The sequence below is a fragment of the Curcuma longa genome, chromosome 4, assembly GCF_044706935.1.
Source record: "Curcuma longa cultivar G26 ecotype Majalengka, Jawa Barat chromosome 4, ITB_CL_G26_1.1, whole genome shotgun sequence".
Lineage (NCBI taxonomy): Eukaryota > Viridiplantae > Streptophyta > Magnoliopsida > Zingiberales > Zingiberaceae > Curcuma > Curcuma longa.
This window is the reverse complement of record NC_133864.1, coordinates 13,155,787-13,174,192: the sequence shown is the minus strand read 5'-3', so window position 1 is coordinate 13,174,192 and position 18,406 is coordinate 13,155,787. Positions and strand designations below refer to the sequence as shown.

Below are 18,406 nucleotides of genomic sequence, written 5' to 3'. Positions count from 1 at the left end.
GATATATAAATGGATAAATATTGGAAAATCAATAAACAATATTAGTACTCAACTATATTTAAGAATATTAAAAAAAAGATCTTAATTTAGTCCTAAAATTATTTATTTTAGCTAAAAGATCATAAATAAAAAATAGTACAAATCCTTCGATTCACACTTACTCGTTGAAATTTATTCCATTATCTTGATGAACATTGAACACGGCAAATGAAAATATGAAGTAATACACCACCATGGACCTTCGCATCTCAGAACAAAGACTCTTCCGCCTTAACCAGGAAGAGAGCGAACTCTTCTTCTTCTTCTTCTTCTTCCACCAAACACACTAAAGCCAGAACAGCACAGACGACGCAGCTAATAGCACTCTGGCGTCCGGGAATGATCCCTGCCAGGGTCGGTGCAGTAGTTGTACACCATGTAGTTGTTCTGGACCCACTGCATGGCTGCGTACTGCTGCGGGCTGAGCCCCGAGCCCATCGGCGACGACTGCGCCTGCCGGCAGTTGGGCGGGGCGAAGGCCGAGCACCCTCGGATGATGAACTTGGTGAACCGGGCGACGAAGGGCTGGTACCTGTAGTCCACCCTGTACTTGCCCCTGTCTGTGGCCCAGGCGGAGGCGTCCCATATGGTGCCATACATCCACATTGGCCGCATCGGGAAGATGTCGGCACTCTTTCTTGGATACCTCCTTATCGGTATGTCGTCCACAAAGAATCTGCCAGATCCAAATTGCGATCGGTCTTCAGCGAAATGCAGGCTTGCTAATCATTCTTTTTATTCGTTCACATGATTTAGAAAACCACAAAGAGGATAAAGACGCACTGATGCTCTACTGTCTCATGTTTTGAAGTTGGTTGGATCTAACTTATATGCCATGGCAAAACTAAAGCAAGAAGATCGAACGAATTCCTACCATCGGCACTGATGTAACTTGTAAGGATACTTACATGATTTCATTTGGGTTCCACAGGATGGCATAGTTGTGGAAATCAGCAGTAGGGTCGAACCACAAGTGGAACTTCATCTCCCTGCCGACGTATCTCCGGTCGCCGGTGCCCCTGATGTAGACGTTTGTCTGCAGCCTGTAAGGCTTCCCTGGTGTGTTCCCCATGAACTCGATGTCTACCTCATCATGGGATCCAGGATGCGCCTGGTCGTTTGAGAGCTGCAAATGAGAAGAAGAAGAAGAAGAAGAAGGGGGGAAATCTATTAGACAATTGCAAACAACATTCTGGCACTGTGTAGCTCGAGATCTAGCTAGCTCACTGACATAGAAAGCAGTGATGACCCCAGCCGTGTAGCCTGCTTGGAGCTTGATGGATGCAGCAAAATAGCCACTTCGATAAGGTCGGTTGGACTTGAATCCGCTTCCTGTCCCCAACTAAGAGTGAGCAATGGCAGGATCGATGAGCGAGAAGGCAAAAGGGGCGCCATGCATGCATACCTGAGCTCCTGTCTAACCAGAGGGTGACTGAGGACTGGTCTCCTGAGACAGTCTGGTGCTGAGCCCCCCATAGATTGCTGTAGCCATGGTAGAAGCCAGGCAAAGGCTTGAACCTGTGGCTGGGGTAGTAACCAGGGGAAGGCTGAGCATTGCCGCCGCAATGCAACATGGAGACGACAATGGAGGTGAGGAGGAGGAGGAGGGAGAGCCATGAGCAGATCACTCCTCCACCAGCACTGACGCTGCGGTCAGAAAAGAAAAACTGGATCTTGGCAAGGTATATGGCAACGCGGTGCAGATGGGGAAGATTTAATGGCGGCCGCTAGCATTGACAGTGACTTCAAACCATGGGTTGGGTTGATGTGAGGGGAAAAAAAAAACAAGAAGAGGGGGAAAGAATGAGCTACTCTTATTGTTCTTCTTCTTCTTCTTCTTCTACTCCCTCCCCATGATTTTTCACTTGCCTTGCAGCAAAGGAAAAGGGGAGAGGAGGCAGGCTGGCCGCTTGTCTTGTGTGTAGGGCAAGCTGCAAAGCTGTGCTCTGTGGCTTTGTGGCTTTGCGGATTTGATTATAATAAGATTACCGGAGATGGACACGGATCCAGGCCAATGATTATGAGCAGATGGACGATCTACCACCACCACGACACCTCGGCTATTGGATTGTTTTTGCCAACTCCAAATCCAATGACCAATTCACTTCGTTGTGTTACGAGGAAAAGCAAGAACGAGAGGTAGATCCAACAATGTAACTCGATGCGTCTGCGTAGCTGTGAGGATTTGTATCACTCGAGAGTAGGCCAAAAGGTCTAGAACGCTGATAATGCCGTGGGGGCTCTCAGTTGGTGCGCTGGGACGACAACTCAGCGACCCAACATTTGAGAACATGTGATTAGCTCTCCTCGCATTCAATGAGGCGGCTCTTACTTAATTAACGAGGGGAATGTGACAGGAGCACGGGGATTTAATAATTTGACTTGTTGCCGACAAAGGAAGGTGTGGATCTTGTAAAGCCTTTGCTTACCCGTGAAGAGAGTTAATATTCCACAGATCTCAATCTGTTGGAGAAGAAGCTCCAGCTCGTCAAGGCACGGAAGCTCAGTCATTATTGGTGACTTTTTACAATTAAATTCATGACAAAAAGTAACAAAATTTTTTATTATTATTTCATTAAACTCTCATTAAAATCTTAAATTCATAATGAATTAACACCGTTACATTACACTTAAATGCGATAAAAAGTTATTTCGTTTACTCTAGTATAGTATGGTCGATCTCACAACGAAATATAGACAGATAAATTAAATACCAAATAGGCTCCCAAGTAGAAAAGCATTCCGTGGTTATTAATCCCGTGTTTTAACTCATGCCTAATGCAATAAATCCGTCACTTGAGAATCAATTCGACTACATCATGGGGGCTCATTACACTACAATTCAAAATAGCACTAGGAGATGCCCCTCGGCATGATGCAGTGATAAAAGATAGGGAGTTTTTCTCAAACAATCAGGATTCAAAACTCACATTGTAGCAAAAAGTGAAATTCGTCATCCCAACGATCCCCACATGATTGACTCCACAATCATCTATAAGAGGGTAAATCGAAAAACTATAGTTGACCACTACGGGAAGGGCATTGCTTCGATTTCATCGAAATTCGATTCTTGCCCACTGTAGCAAGTCTGTCCTACAGTAATTAACTCAAATATACCCCAAGGATGATTTGAAACTCACAAAGTGCATGCATGTGGTATTCGAACAACTAATAAAATTGGGAGTAATGATAGATAGCATGAAAAATTATAGCATGACACACTCAATGCATGGATGTGGGTCCCACTGCATATCAATGGGATCCCACTTGTATTACATATTACAATTTTCATGCTACCTATCATTACTCTAAAATTGGAATGTCACGTTATTCTTTTCTGAGTTTACTTGATAATGGAACTGTGAGTTGGACCATCTAACTTAAAATTAATCAATATAAATTGGACATAACTAAAAAATATTTATTTGATGATCAAAAATTCTATTTTATAAACATGACTCAGTTCAATTTAGACAAGCAAATACCAATTCAACATTTTGATTCTAATTTGCAATGTGCGGCATAGGGATGCAAACGGGCTGCCGAGTGAGTTGGTCTGTGTACTTACTTATGTAGCTATGTTAAGTATTTATCTACTATATAAAATTTATAATTTTTTTTTTATTTTTTTAACATATTATAAGTAATTTAATGTTTATTTTTATACATTTAACTAAAAATAATTTACAATTAAAATTTAAAATTAATTAATAAAATCATCCATGATTTTTTATACATTAATGAAAATTTATTAATGTTTAAGTTTATTTATTTTATATATTTTTTAATTGCTGAATAAATATAAATAAAATCTAACCCTTCTTTGAATATATATTTTTAAAAATTCCCCTACTATTTACTAGAATTTTAAAAATATTTTAAAGCTTAATTAATATCAAAATTCTCATATAATTTTTGTTACTATTTAAAACAACAATTTACGAAATTGTGCATTCAATTTTTAAAAAAGAATACTGAAAGCACTTTAAAATTTACTAAATTGTGTACCATTTCTCAAAAATGTGCCGAGCCTTCAGAAATGGAAGCTTTCTCCCCGATGCGTCGCTGGTCTCCTGCTACATCCATTAGCCTTCTCAGATGCAGAGCTGCCATCCGGAATCGCCGGCGTTGGATGGAGATCCGATCAGGTTTTCTTTTCATCGACATCTACTTACATGTCCAATTGTTCATGGATTCAGTTTTTCTTTCCTTCTCGATCACACCGGATTGGATGACAGCGAAGATCCATGTCCTCTGTGCAGCTTCCATGGATGATCATAGGGTATCTAGGGTGTATGACGGGCTCCTGTTGGACGCTGGCGGCACGCTTCTTCAACTGGCAAGGCCTGTGGAGGAAACGTACGCCTCAATTGGGAGGAAATATGGTAATCCTCTAGTCTCACGATTCATGAGAGCAAACTAATTTTCAATTCTATATAACTATCTAATTTTATTTTTCTGATATTTAACTTTTTCAGGATTGAACATGACAGAGGCGGAGATAAAGAAGGGCTTCAGAAGGGCTTTTTCAGCTCCATGGCCAGAGAAACTTCGCTATCAGGTTTTCCCCTTTTTATTATTATTATTATTATTATTTGCAATGAGCTGCGTGCATGCTGTGAACGCACTTAATGGAATTTGAAAGGCCAGGGCGACGGGCGGGCATTCTGGAAGCTGGTCGTGTCCGAAGCCACTGGTTACAGCGATAACAGTTATTTTGAAGAGGTTTATGAGGTGAGAATCTTGATTGACTAGTCAATTCTGGAACCTACATTATCGATTACAAATAATGTGAGACAAACAATTTACGAAAACAAAGACAGAGAAAAATATATACCAGGCTTTGACACTGGTACAAAGAACACAAAAGGGCACCCTTAGGTCTGTAAATAAAAACAAATGTATATGAACAAGTTCGATAGTTGGTTCATTAAGAGCACATTTATGTTCATTATGTACTGAAACAAAAGCTTGGATGTATTCTTTTAAGACCAACAAAATTAATAAAGAAGTTTGAAAGTAGTGAGCTTGACTAGTGAACGCCCATATATATTCATGAACAAACTTGTTGAAAGGTCATTTATGATTTTGTTTCTCTAATTTCCCATTCAGATATATGAGAAAAATCCATTATATGTATATATTTAATCTACTATGTGCAGATAATACTTTTTGATATTTTACACAACTTAAGATTCTTAATTTTCTAAATATGTGCAAATGATTAAATAATTAGTTCCATCTATTGGCTCAAGTGTTAACTCATTAGCTAACTTGTAAGGACAATCTTATCCCTGATTGAGCTTGCCAAGATTTTTGATAAACAAGTTTGAACACAAATATTTGAGCTTGGCTAACATTGAGCTTAGGTTTTAATAAACATGGTTGAATGCAAAATGTAGATATGTGCTTGAACTTGTTTATTTTTCTAACAAACATTTTTGAGCACATGAAGCTTGCATTGGTTTGTGTACAACCCTTGGCACTTTGATTGGACCATCTAGAATTGTAAAGGAAATATTAATACAATAGTGTGAACAAGTCCTAACAAGTAGCACATTTAAATTTCATTACTTGTTTGGACCAGAAAATTTTACTTTCTAGGTAACAATTTTTTTGAAGTATCTCAACTCTATAATCTCGGTTGGATTTAGTTTATTGGTGTTGTGTGTTTGGAGGAAAGTCTTATATTTTGATAAGTTCAACAGACCATTTTGTTAACATTTTTAATTCAATTTTGTGGCTTAAGTAGAGTAGATGTGCTAACTTAGGCATGTGAAATCTCATAAAACTGCAGCTTATTTTTATTGTTACCATGTATTCTGTATTTATAAATGTCTTTTTGGCCAGGTTTGGCTACTGATGTTTGAATGTGTGTCCTTTATGGATTTATCCAGTCAAATATCGTGTAAATACCTGTTGCATGAGGTTTCTTGTGTTTTGTTTGTCACAAGTATGCTTTACTTATTTACTCCTCTTAACACATCATAAATCTTTCTCATATCTCATAAATTTAAACAAGTTGATTTAAGTAAATGTATTTTGCCAGTATTTTGCAAATGGTGATGCATGGCACTTACCACAAGGGGCATATGAAGCAATGTGTCTCTTGAAAGATGCTGGAGGTCATATAAGCCAAGTATCTTCTCAATTTTATTTCATTCTAAGACCAAGAACATTTTTTAATGATACTTGAAATTTTAACTTTTTTAAAATTTTTTTCCAGTTAAGTTGGCAGTTGTCTCCAATTTTGATACTCGCTTGCGCAGACTGTTGAATGAACTCAATGTTTCAAAACTGTAAGCGGCGAATTTCGCATTGTCCAATTCCCTTCTATTGGTTGAGTGTTTATCCTTGATTCAATATGATCATACACTAGTTCATTGTAATCTCATTGCTTGTCACCAGATATGTATCACCTGTAAGGCTCAACTAACATTTCATATTTGACAAAATTTCATTGTTATATTGCAGAACAGTTCGATATAGCCCTTGAATATTAATGTTTTATATTTCTAGGAAACAATCCTGTTACCCATTGTTGCTCTTTAAACTGATGATTTCCATGGTCATTTCAAGTGATTCCATTATGCGATGACAAAAGCTCTCTCAAACACTTCCACATATACTTTGGGCATTTAATTTTGCTAGGCAGAAACGTTGAGTCTACCAAGGAAAACTTGCTTAGCCTGTGGTCTTATAGGCATTCCCACTACAGCAACCATTGTCTCTACCAAACCAACATGTTTCCAGCTAAATCACTCAGTGGCCAGAACAATGGCCTCAAAAGAGAGAGAGAGAGAGAGAGAGGAACAATGGAAACATATGGCTACTGCTGCTTGCTTCCTAGGAAGAAGAGGATGCACAGGTTTAGTGAAAGAAATGATATCTAAGGAGATTTCCGTATTTCATTGGACTTATATTTGACGGCATTAACTTCCGAGAAAAACAAAAAAGTTCATAGAATGAGAAAAGTAAAGAAGAAAACTTGATAACTTAGAAGAGAGGAACCTAGAGGGATAAGAAAGCTAGAGAGGTGTAAAAAATTGAGAAAGAAGGTTGGGGGGGGGGGGGGGGGGGGGGGGGGGGGGGGGGTGGATGAACAGGAATAGGGAGACAGGGAAAAACATCCAAAAGGAGTCTATTTAGTTTAAGAGGGATTCAATTTAGTTTTGTCAGATCGGTATTCTCCTCTCTGATAGGCAACCCAACCAAAAAACATCTAACATATGGAAAAAGCTTAGCAAAGATCTTATTGAGTGAAGAGAATATAGAACCAATCACGTTGTATAAGTTGTTCTACAAAGAATGTAAAGGATTATAAACTTCTTCTAGTTTGTGAATCACACACTTCGAGCACTCAAATTCACATTTTTATGGTATTTTCTGTTAAATTTAATGTGGAAAGTTTGCTGGGTTCATCTCTCACGGCACTCCTCTCTACCTTTATACGTATGAACTTATCATCATTTTACATTTACATTCCTAAGTTTAGTGTATTTACATGTAAACCTAATATATTTTGCAATTTGGTTTTCAACAATCCTCAAATGGCTTCAAAACTACTGTACAATCCTATTCAACTCTAGAACTCTTCAAAGCTTAACTACCAATGTGGGAATTGACCATTGAAATCAACCATTAGAACCAACAAAAGAAGTGATTATCTTCTCCCTCATATACTGATAATCAACCTCTCTATATGATTTCGGCTCTTGATATTGGATCAAAATAAATGCTCATGGCAATTTGATCAGCATGATATAGCTTTATTGGCTTAGTGGGAACACATATAATAGTCATCATCTATTGGAGCTAGATAAGTTCACATGGTATAGCCTTGTATTTTGCCTCTACTCTCTATCAGACAATAACTAATTAATTTTTGCTCTTATGAGATATTATATTTCTCTCCTAAACAAACACAATGACCAGATTTAGATTTTTTACATGTGAAAGTGCTTAAAATTCGCATCAGTATAATCCAGAATTTGAAGAATCAAGATATATAAGACCTTTTTCTATAGCATTTTTATGCACAAAATCATTGATTACACTTGCAAAAAATGAGATATTAAGTCTAGGGATTGTAGAGTAGTTTAGTCTTCCTACCAATTTTCTATACTTCCTTGGGTCAACTAACAATTCTCGCTGTTCTGGCATCAATCTGTCATTGGGATCCATAGAAATGTTGACTGAATTTTCTTCTCCTCTTCAAGTATATCAATCAATCACATAATTTCATTAAGAAAGAGAAGTTCTATTATGCCCACTTTATAACAAGGATTGTATGTCTCTTAACATTCACAGGTAAGTTGGTCTGATTTCAACCAACATGAATCTTTGACTCAAGAGTTTCATGTCTAGTCACAATGCTTTCACTTGGACACTTCTATAAATTGGTGTCTTTGTGTTGAAGCTTTTATAATCCCCATCTTTTTCCCACATGCAACACACATAAACACGGTGCTTATACTACAATAGAAACACAAGAATACACCCTTCCTGAGCAGCTCATGATTTAGAGTAGTTGGCAGGGTGTATTCAAAATACTGCAAAGTGTATAGTTGCATTTAAAGGTTTACTGAAATCTCATTAATTACATTTCAAAATACTATTTAATTTACATGATAAATACAAGAAATTTGGATACTTTTTAAATGCCCATTACCTTTCTAATTACGTAGTGCAAAATCAGTATGATGATTGAATCTGGATTTTGAGAAAGTGGAACTTTTGGTGCAGGAAATTTTTCAGGCTAAATTGTGGATAGTCATTTTTGGTTATTCCAAAGAAACTTGCTAATGTAACTTCTAGGTCGAGTAGGATATTTTTTCGATCATAGAGTCATTTAAACTTGTTTCTTTTGCATTCATGCTTCCACCGTGAAATTTCTCTTGTTAAATAGATTGGTTGTTCTGAAATTTCTTTGTTAAATAGATTGGTTGTTCCTAACTAACGAGTTAGACACATTAGTAACAGTCCTCTTGAACACAAAGGAATTTTGCTTCAATTTATCCTTTTTATCATTTGGCATCGTGGCTGCTTGGAGTGTGTGCATGGCGTCTTAGTTTAAGTAATAATTAACCATTGTGTGATGGAAATGTCTGGTCAAAGTTTTTGCATAATATTTTAACTTTATGATTGTTATACTTTTGCATTTATGCTAATGATTCTTTTACCTTTATCTGATAGTTTTGATGCTATCATTGTCTCTTCTGAGGTTGGGTTTGAGAAGCCTTCTCCAGAGATATTCAGAGCAGCTCTTGGTACAAAAATGAACTGTTTTCGATTAATTAGTCATCAGGAACTATTCCTAAACAACATATGTGTTCATACACAATCTCTTCTTTAATAGGAAGACATGTGTGCATGTGCGAGAAATTATTTTGTCATCTAAGAATTTATTAGTTTACCCCTAATATCCTTATTCTCCTTGTTTCTTCCAGATAAAATTGGTGTGGATTTTAGCAGGGCGATACATGTTGGAGATGATGAAAAGGCAGACAAAGGTGGTGCCAACTCCATTGGAATTGATTGCTGGTAAGTACATCATATGGTGGAATAATTTTGGAGATTTCCAGAATCAATATAATTACCAAATTGGGGACTAGATGCCAACATCTTGAAAAGGGATTTTTTTTTTTTTCAGTTTACTAGCTTGACGTATCCTCAGGCCCTTTTATTTACCAGAAAAATTCTTTTTGGAAAAGTGGCAACAAGCAGGGGGCTTAATTTTCCAATTCATGGCAAACTCTTATCTTTTCCTTTAACCCATTGCCATCTAGGGATATTTGAATGTTAGATACCATAGGAATTCAACTATTTGGTCAAATAATTAGGCCAATTTCCGAAAATCATACTCCCCACTTTTAATTTTTCCCATTTGTGCCTCATACTTAGTTACACCTGTTTTCTTTCCACATTCAAAATATCTCTCCTTTGACAAAATTATATATCTTACTTTTTCAATCATTTTAATGGTCAAGATTTATTTGTTGTTCAAAAATATTTATGTTAGCGTTTCCGAAAGGAGTGGTATACTTGGAAATTCTTAAGTTTAACCGGATCATTGAGGAGTTTTTGACCAAAAATCTCCTTGACAACCAAAGTATTGTAATTTGGCTATAACATCATATTAGAGATGCTTCCTTGGGAGTCTTGAGTAGAAAATCATAGTATAGGCTTCTGAGAGTTTCATATGGAGTATTTAGATGTTTTTGGTGTTGAAACAATTTATTAAGGAGTTGTGACAAAAATAACTGAAAATATATCATGTTGATTAAAATTTATACCGAGTGTGCTAGAGTCTCAGGTGGAGTGCTCAAGTATTTCATTTGAAAAGAATATCTTTTTTTAAGATAAGAGTCCTTTTTAGTCAAAATGATATTTTTGGGCCATCAGTGTGATTGATCATTTTCAACTAAATATTCTAGTACCATAGTTTTTTCAAAGTTCTCCAAGTGGAGTATTGACTCCGAGTTGAAAAGACTCCTTTTTGGCTAAAATTATTTATTTTAGCCTATCAAGAGGATTAATCATTTTGAACTGAAAATGTTCTGTCTTTTTTTTCAACTTGAAAACGCCTGAACACTCTACCTGTGACTCTCAGAAAGCCACATGTATGATTGCTAATCAAAATAATATATTTTGGAGCCAAAACTTCTTGATAACTTGTTTAACTAAAAAACATCCAAGTATTTCATCTGTCACTCCCAAGAAGTCTGGTAGGATTTCAAATCAAAATGACATTACTTGGACCATTAAGGAGCTTCTTTTTTTTTTTTGCTGTAACATCTTATGGCTCATTTTAATTCAAAAGTAGTCGCCCACTCTACCTCAAACTTTCTTGGTATCATTTTATTGTCAAATTAACGTGATTAGAGTTATCAAGTTTTTGAACTTAAACTCCTTGATGATCTGCTGACACTCAAAATTATCTTTCGTTCTTATAAATCCACTAGTATTTTCTTTTTTTCCCCTAAAAAATGAGTGAATTTTGATCGTCAATGTAATTGGAATGAAGAGCATTCTAGTGCACTGAACTAGGATTATTTATGGTGTGTAAGGAGAGAAGATACCTGTTCAGTCAAAAAATAAAATAAAATGTGTCCGATGGGAAAATTCAAAAGTGAGGTGCAAGCTTTAGGATTTCTGCCAATAACTAGCGACTAATTTCCATTTTCTTCATCATGACACTTCTGGATTATTTTGATGGTTCTAATGTCAGGTTGTGGGGATCAGATGTGAAATCATTTGGCGAAATTACTGCTCGAATTCTGAAGCCAGATTCCATTGGCGAAACTGAATAGTTGAAGCTTGCAGGCTTATTTCCACTGAAGGCGCTGCTGTCACTTGGTATCTTCCCCTTAAGTTCATTCTGAAGATAAACGAACTCCAGCTTTTAAGCTATTTTGCTCAAGCAACTATCATCACTAGCTCTTTTGACTTCAAGACTACTGGTAACAACGATTTGTTCCTGTTACTTACATGAAAGGTAATTATAGACCATCAGGTTGATCTTCATTCTGGTCGGCCAGATCAGGTAGTTCGTTCAACTTGATCAATTAGACTTGATTGATTCAATCTAAACTCAATCGTCTTAAATTGTGCCACCAGATTAACTCAACTAGTGCTATTCCTTTGAGCCAATGTGACATATTAACAATTTGTGAAAGTTGTTTTGTACATCTTTGTACTCGCCCCCACGTATTTTCCTCCTAACTTCAGTCTTAAAATACCAAGAGTCCTACCTTGACTTGGAAGCGAAGGGATGAGACAGCTACCAGATAATCTGGTAGTCAGGACTCGGAGCTGACTGAGCTTGCAACCTTAGCAAGCGCGTCGAGAAGGCAAACAGTGACTGACGTGAAGTGTCTCATTCAGAGGACATGGGAAAGGAACAGCGTACCTACTGTTTTGCTTCTGAGAAAAAAAGAAAACGATGTCTGGATTGTTGGATCGTTTTATTGCACTCCACGGCGTCCACCTACTTGCTTCATCTGCTCCACCCCAAATAGTCTAATTGATGTTTCGTTCCGTGCTGCACACATGCTGCCTTAAAGGCGACGACAGTGGCTTTTGAAAAGCTAGCTAATGCACAAACTGTAGAGTGAACTCATGGCTGACTGACTGGACAGGAGTTGCACCTAATCACCCTTCTAGGCCTGCTTTTGTCTCTTAAATGGTAGACCGTGAGCCAGCGAGAAAGGGATCGTTCTGCGCTCTCTGGGCTGCGGCTCCTTTTAAAGCGCTCCTTCTCCTTCATCTTCATGGACGCTCTCGAATCTGGTCGTTGCTAAGGGATGAAGAGATCGGTTGGGTTTCAGTTTCTTGTTGCTACTGTTGTTGTTGCTGTTGCTTTCGGATGGGAGTTGGTTCTGGCTCAAGTCCACTCCTTTCCTGCCTATGAAAGTGAGTATCTTGTTCTGATCCCAATGATCTCGTTTTTTTTTTTTTGAGATAATGTTGGGATTAACTGTTGTTCCTTGTAGTCTCTGCGCTGGCTGCGTTTAAACGCGCTGCGTTTGAGGACCCTTTGTCGGCTCTGGCCGACTGGAATCCCCTCGATGGGAGTCCTTGCAATTGGACTGGGGTTGCCTGCTCCGCGAATCGGGATTGTGTTGTTTCCCTGTAAGAAATCTGGTGCTTTGTTGGAGTCTTCACTCTTGGATCTCGGTTTCCTCTTTATCTCTTCTCGTGGAAAAAACATGTTTGCGATTATCCTCTATTAGTGCCTGATCTATTTCTGTTTCAGTATGTGAAGTGCGGAACTGTATCTTCATTTTTGCAGAAACCTTTCGGGGTCGTCATTGAAAGGATTTCTCACTCCAGAGCTTAGATATCTCGGTTGCTTGCAAGAACTGTATGTGGTTTTGGTTTTGTTTCTTGTGACCTGGTTCTTCGTGTTACGTGCCTTCCTCAGAAGATTAGCTGTCATTCTGCAGGCATTTGAGAAATAACTTGCTTTTAGGTGCAATTCCAACGGAAATAGGGATGCTGAAGAACCTTACTGTGTTAGATTTGAGTGTGAATAGACTCACTGGTCCTATACCTCCTACGCTTGGAGAATTAACTGCCGTCACAAAATTGTACGAAGTAATCACTGCTTGGATTTTGAACACTAGTTAATTTGGTGGCTATAATTGGCTTCACTTTTTCTTCTCTGTTTAGAGATCTTCATTCCAATGGTTTGACCGGTAAGATACCTCCAGAACTTGGTAAGTTGGAGAATCTTGTAGAGTTGCGATTAGACAGGAACAGGCTTGAGGGACAAATTCCAGGAGGTACCATGTCAAATTTCTCAGCAACTTTACATGCCATGTAAGTTATATTTTTATGATTTTTTGTTTATTTTCTTCAAATGCTATGACTACTAAACTTCTGTTTCCTGGATAAGATATTATTAAAACTTCTCCACGACAATGTCTTTTTATGGGAAAATATTCTTATACATTATTTCTCACTTCATGGACATATACAACTACATGCTTGGTTGTTGTTGTATAGACATATACAACCGGAGAATAAACAATGAAAAATGACCTTATGAATGTTTTTAACTTAGTTGATGCAATCGATATGAACATTTCTCTTGGTAGTTGTTGAAAATTTTTTGCAGTTATTTTTCAGTTGGCAAACCTGTCATGGGAAGGCTTAGTTGAAACTCGAAACATAAAACCCTTTCATATAAATTGCTACATTTATGTTCATATACAGCTTTCATTTTTCAGCATGATGAGTGGAACAAGAAATAGAGATCACTATCAGGAGATTGTTAAAGTTCACTAAAACCGTATCCATTGTCAGCCATATTGCATGTCTGAATATATAAACATGGTATCCTGCACAATAGAAAATAAAAATGACCACAATAAATTACAAGGTTTGGACTACTGAGATTGAAATTGCTTTACATTGGAATCTATAACTGACTGAATCTTTTATGATGGTGAAGTCATTCTTGATGTCAACTTGTGATAGTGAAATCATTCTTGATGCCGTTTGAATATGCCAGTGTCTTAAGTGAGGTGAAAGTCTAGTCTATAGCAGCTATCTTGGTTTTGAGGAGCTCATTTTTTAAGCCAAAGTACGGAATCAAGAGAAACTTCTTAGAATCATCATAATTTTGTAGGATCAAACTGATAATATTTTGACAAAAAAATAACACAGAGATATAAATACCAGACTTGTATTGGTTCTGATTTTATTCTTTCCCCTTTTGACTATCCATTGCATTTTGCATAATTTCCATTGGATAATCAAAACCTGTACCATACATATGAAGAATGAGCTAAATCAAATCAGTTTCTTTACTTTCTTTTCAAGAGCATTATGGTTCCTTTTTTGGCATATTTAGGTTTATTAGTGTTGTCACAAATAATTTTCAATAATCACACTTTGGAGTGACCCTGTGCCAGAATTTTCTGTTGTCTAGTCTTTTATAGTGCTAACTCCATATTTGCACTCTAGTTAAAGTTTGCATGCATATATTTGCAAAACTACGAGTGGTGAACCAAAAAAGAAAAGGCTAATGCTGCTATCTAAGGCAAACTTGGACATAATTTGAACATTCTTTACATATGTACTGATAACATATATGTGGATATATACAGCTATATCACTGTTTACATTTTGAGATATTGGGTGCATCTAAAAGATTACAATTAAGACGTGTTGACCTTAAATATTTGATATTTACCTTTTTATTTTAATTAGGCATACATCTGATAACAGAAGCAGCGGCCTTTGCCATTCAGCAAAGTTAAGAGTGGGAGATTTTTCCTACAATTTCTTGATCGGACAAATACCATCATGCTTAAAGTACCTTCCAAGGTATTTAATATTATCTTAATTTTGCCTTTCATCTTATTTAGCCCAACTTGGTAAATTCTTGGATCCATGTGCAGGTCAAGCTTCCAAGGAAACTGTTTTGGAGATAAATACTCCGTTCCGCAGCGGACTCTTCAATTATGTACCAGTACCAGTTACTTTTCTGTATTATGTTTGACAAAAGAAACTGGCATATTTTGATCAAAAGAAAATTTTTAACCTCTCCTTGCATTTTAGATTATCCATCCCTTAAAATCTGACATTCTTATAAACAAAAGAAAATCACATCTTACATTAAGTAGCTCGACAAATTCATAATCACTTGCTATATCTAGACCAATAGGCATGACAAAATTGCAGATTACTCATATAAATGCAACAACAACTATGTTCTTCTTCCTCTCATCCATTGCATCTTTGGCGGCACTTCTAACTTTCTAGAACCAATTACTCAACATGTTAATAAATAGATTGGACCATAATGTTATGTGAAATTGATTAAACTATCTATATTTTAAATATTTTGACACCTGGGGTATTAATTGAATCACAATCCTCTTTTGCTTTACAAACATTCCAAAAAAAAAAGGAAAAAAACACACGTGCCAAAAAACAAAATCAGTTATAAGCATGAACAAAAATGCTCTTAGTTACTAACAGTTCTCTGTTTTCCCACTCTATAATCTGTATGCATATTCTATGTTTACTTTTGTCTACTTGGTAATTCTGCTGCATAGCTTGATTGTGAAAAAATTTCCATTCAATTTGAAGTATAGAACATGTTCAGAACTGTGCCTATTTAAAAAGTTTCTAACATGAAAGTGTTATTTAATTTTCAGAATAATCTCCTTTATGAGGTTGTTAAATGATAGTATTGATTTCTTGATCTAGGTCTTTCAAATAAAAACCAGGCAATAACCAAGGAGACAAATAAACAATCTGCTACGGGGCATAAGCATCAGAGTCCACAGCAACCAGAATGGCTTCTGATCCTCGAGGCGACAACTGGAGTTCTTATAGTTGTCTGCATTATCACAGGAATTGGCACTGCAATTAGGACTTGTAAGCTGAAATCTTCTAAGAAAATCCATCGCAAAAAAGCTAAAAGTTGGAAGGATGATAGAAGGATATCAATAGGTAAGGCTTACATCTCAGACCTCACTTGTGTCTTCAAATTAACTGCAAAATTGTATAACACTGTTTAAAAAACTCATATTTGACCTGTCTAATTTATTTCAAAAATAGATGGCGACATATTAAAAAATGTCCTGAGGTTTAGCCGGCAAGAACTTGTAATAGCCTGTGAGGATTTCAGCAATATAATTGGCACTTCTTCACATAGTATAGTCTATAAAGGGACAATGAAGGATTTAACTGAAGCTGCTGTTATCTCATCATGCATCTTAGAAGACCAATGGACAAACTATCTCCAGCTATCCTTTGATAACAAGGTAGTTGAAGGTGGTGAAAATATATGCCAAGATGCATGAGAATTTTCAGTTGAAAATGTAATTTCTATGTTTTCAGGTAGCAGATCTGGCTAGACTGGATCATGAGAACATAGCAAAGTTACTTGGCTATTGCGAAGAAAGCGAACCTTTTTCAAGGATGTTGGTACTTGATTATGCATCTAATGGGACATTATATGAGCATTTACACTGTAAGTGTGACAACAAACGTTCCTACTTATATTAATATGGGAATGCTTAAAAATTAACTTAAGATAGCACTTCTAAAATCTAGATGGTGATGGATCTCAGTTATCTTGGATTAGACGCATGAAAATAGTTCTAGGTGTTGCTCGGGGACTGCGGTACTTGCACACAGAGCTGCAACCACCGTTTGTGTTGTCTGAATTGAGCTCAAATACAGTATATCTTACTGAAGATTTTTCTCCAAAGGTATGGAATCCTTAATTTTTTGTAGTTTCCAAATGTGACAATTTTCAAGTCCAAACACAAACTTGCAGTTTTGTAAACTGAGACTGCTAATTAACTTGGTTTCTTTTGACATTCTTATATTATTATGATATATCAATGATGAACCTTGCTACACTTTTGCAGTTGGTTGAGCTTGAGAGCTGGAAAAATTTGTTCTCAAAATCCAAAACGAATGCTGGTCACATTCCCAGTGGAGGCTTCCTTCCAGGATACAATTTTTCTCTTGAGCAACTAGAGATGGAAGTACAAGGAAACATATTTGCTTTTGGAGTGCTTTTGCTGGAAATAATCAGTGGAAGGCCTCCATATTGCAAAGAAAGAGGGTGTCTGATAAATTGGGTAATTCACATCGGAAATTTTATTGAATAGAGCATCAAACTATTGGAACAGACAGGAAGATCATAAACCCACAGTTTGTTTTAAAATCATTTTAGTTCTTACTTTCTATATAATTCTGCATTTTCCTGTTCCATGTAGTTTAGCAACTTAATCCTCAATGAACCCTTCAATTCACTCAACCATACTCCAAGGTAAAGTTGGAATATTGTATTTTCTGCTTCAGTTACCTCATTCCCTATCAACCAGGAAAACATAGCATTTGCTGTATATCGCTAATTCCAGCTACCAGTATAATACATTGAGTAGGTCTTTTGCTGGTTTATCATTTAGAAATAGGTCAATCTGACAATTTGAACATTCTTCTATCACACAAGTAGCATCCCAAATGGAAGTATCAAATGTCAGGACATCAAACCTGGCTCATCAAAGACCCAATGTTCCTTTCTATAAAAACATTTTCCTTTTCGTATGATTCAACATATATGCAGTAAGATTCATGCAGCATTCTGCTTCATATATATTGGTGCTTGTTAATAGATTCATGATATATCTTTGCTCACCGTCCTTCCAGATTACTGATAGTCCTATTAACTGCAGGCCACTGCATACCTTCAGAACCCAGAAGACATAGGAAAACTAGCAGACCCTGAACTGAAGAACATGAAGTCCGAAGATCTCGCGGTTATATGCAGTGTGGTTAGCCTCTGCATCGAACCGGATCCAACGAAGAGACCTTCAATGCAAATAATAAGCGGTGTGTTGGAGAATGGAATCGACTTATCAGCAGCTGCCCTTCTCAAGGAGTCTCCTTTGGCATGGGCTGAGCTAGCTCTGTCTTCCTAGTACTCCCTCCATGTAAATCCACATAACGCATACGAAATACCTTGTTTCAGCTTTACTTTTGTCATTTATCATCCCCTTGGATTTGGGATTTTGTTGTATACCCTTCATTGTTTGGTTGCATTAGAGCTCATACAATGTGTGTTTGTGAGAGTTGGTTGTTACGGAGCATTGTTGAAATAACTTGTTGAAATATTTGTGATAGAGAAGAGAGTGTTTAGCTTAAAGCTCATATGCATTATATATAGCTGTGTGTGTCTCAAATGGCTACTTAATGTTTTATGTTGGATCACCCTTATTATGATTTGGCCAAGTCTGAATGAGTCAAATCATTATGATAAACACAGTTTATTAAATAGCAATTTCTAAGATTATTTTACATTAAAATTAAGTAATTTTTTAAAATACAAAATAAG

The 18,406-nt window shown here is 36.8% G+C and overlaps 3 protein-coding genes across 8 annotated transcripts; 2 read left to right on the top strand and 1 right to left on the bottom strand.

The window, feature by feature from the left end:
• Positions 1–145: 145 nt before the first annotated feature.
• LOC141826578 (putative xyloglucan endotransglucosylase/hydrolase protein 32) lies at positions 146–2,348 on the bottom strand. The gene is made up of 4 exons (XM_074713836.1): positions 1,445–2,348; positions 1,271–1,371; positions 948–1,165; positions 146–715 (listed from the first exon to the last, which is right to left on the bottom strand). Exons 1-4 carry the CDS (start codon positions 1,611–1,613, stop codon positions 355–357), a joined length of 849 nt encoding a protein of 282 aa, XP_074569937.1. The 5' UTR covers positions 1,614–2,348; the 3' UTR covers positions 146–354.
• Positions 2,349–4,069: 1,721 nt separating this feature from the next.
• On the top strand, positions 4,070–11,538 carry LOC141827409 (uncharacterized). 4 transcript variants are annotated; one of them, XM_074714644.1, is made up of 9 exons: positions 4,070–4,187; positions 4,302–4,424; positions 4,518–4,600; positions 4,690–4,773; positions 6,089–6,164; positions 6,266–6,338; positions 9,235–9,308; positions 9,489–9,582; positions 11,270–11,538. In XM_074714644.1, exons 1-9 carry the CDS (start codon positions 4,079–4,081, stop codon positions 11,349–11,351), a joined length of 798 nt encoding a protein of 265 aa, XP_074570745.1. In that variant the 5' UTR covers positions 4,070–4,078; the 3' UTR covers positions 11,352–11,538. The 4 variants fall into 4 exon arrangements, with proteins under 4 accessions (XP_074570745.1, XP_074570744.1, XP_074570743.1 ...); XM_074714643.1 differs by having other exon boundaries at positions 6,089–6,178; positions 6,271–6,338; XM_074714642.1 differs by having other exon boundaries at positions 4,278–4,424.
• A 42-nt stretch (positions 11,539–11,580) lies between these two features.
• LOC141827408 (putative LRR receptor-like serine/threonine-protein kinase At1g63430) lies at positions 11,581–18,196 on the top strand. Of its 3 annotated transcripts, none has more exons than XM_074714639.1 (13): positions 11,581–12,453; positions 12,534–12,672; positions 12,833–12,904; positions 12,987–13,130; positions 13,213–13,362; positions 14,758–14,874; positions 14,949–15,013; positions 15,763–16,008; positions 16,117–16,322; positions 16,399–16,531; positions 16,615–16,772; positions 16,935–17,150; positions 17,748–18,196. In XM_074714639.1, exons 1-13 carry the CDS (start codon positions 12,345–12,347, stop codon positions 17,991–17,993), a joined length of 2,001 nt encoding a protein of 666 aa, XP_074570740.1. In that variant the 5' UTR covers positions 11,581–12,344; the 3' UTR covers positions 17,994–18,196. The 3 variants fall into 3 exon arrangements, with proteins under 3 accessions (XP_074570740.1, XP_074570738.1, XP_074570741.1); XM_074714637.1 differs by having other exon boundaries at positions 14,949–15,025; XM_074714640.1 differs by lacking the exons at positions 11,581–12,453; positions 12,534–12,672 and having other exon boundaries at positions 12,832–12,904; positions 13,013–13,130; positions 14,949–15,025.
• Positions 18,197–18,406: the final 210 nt, after the last annotated feature.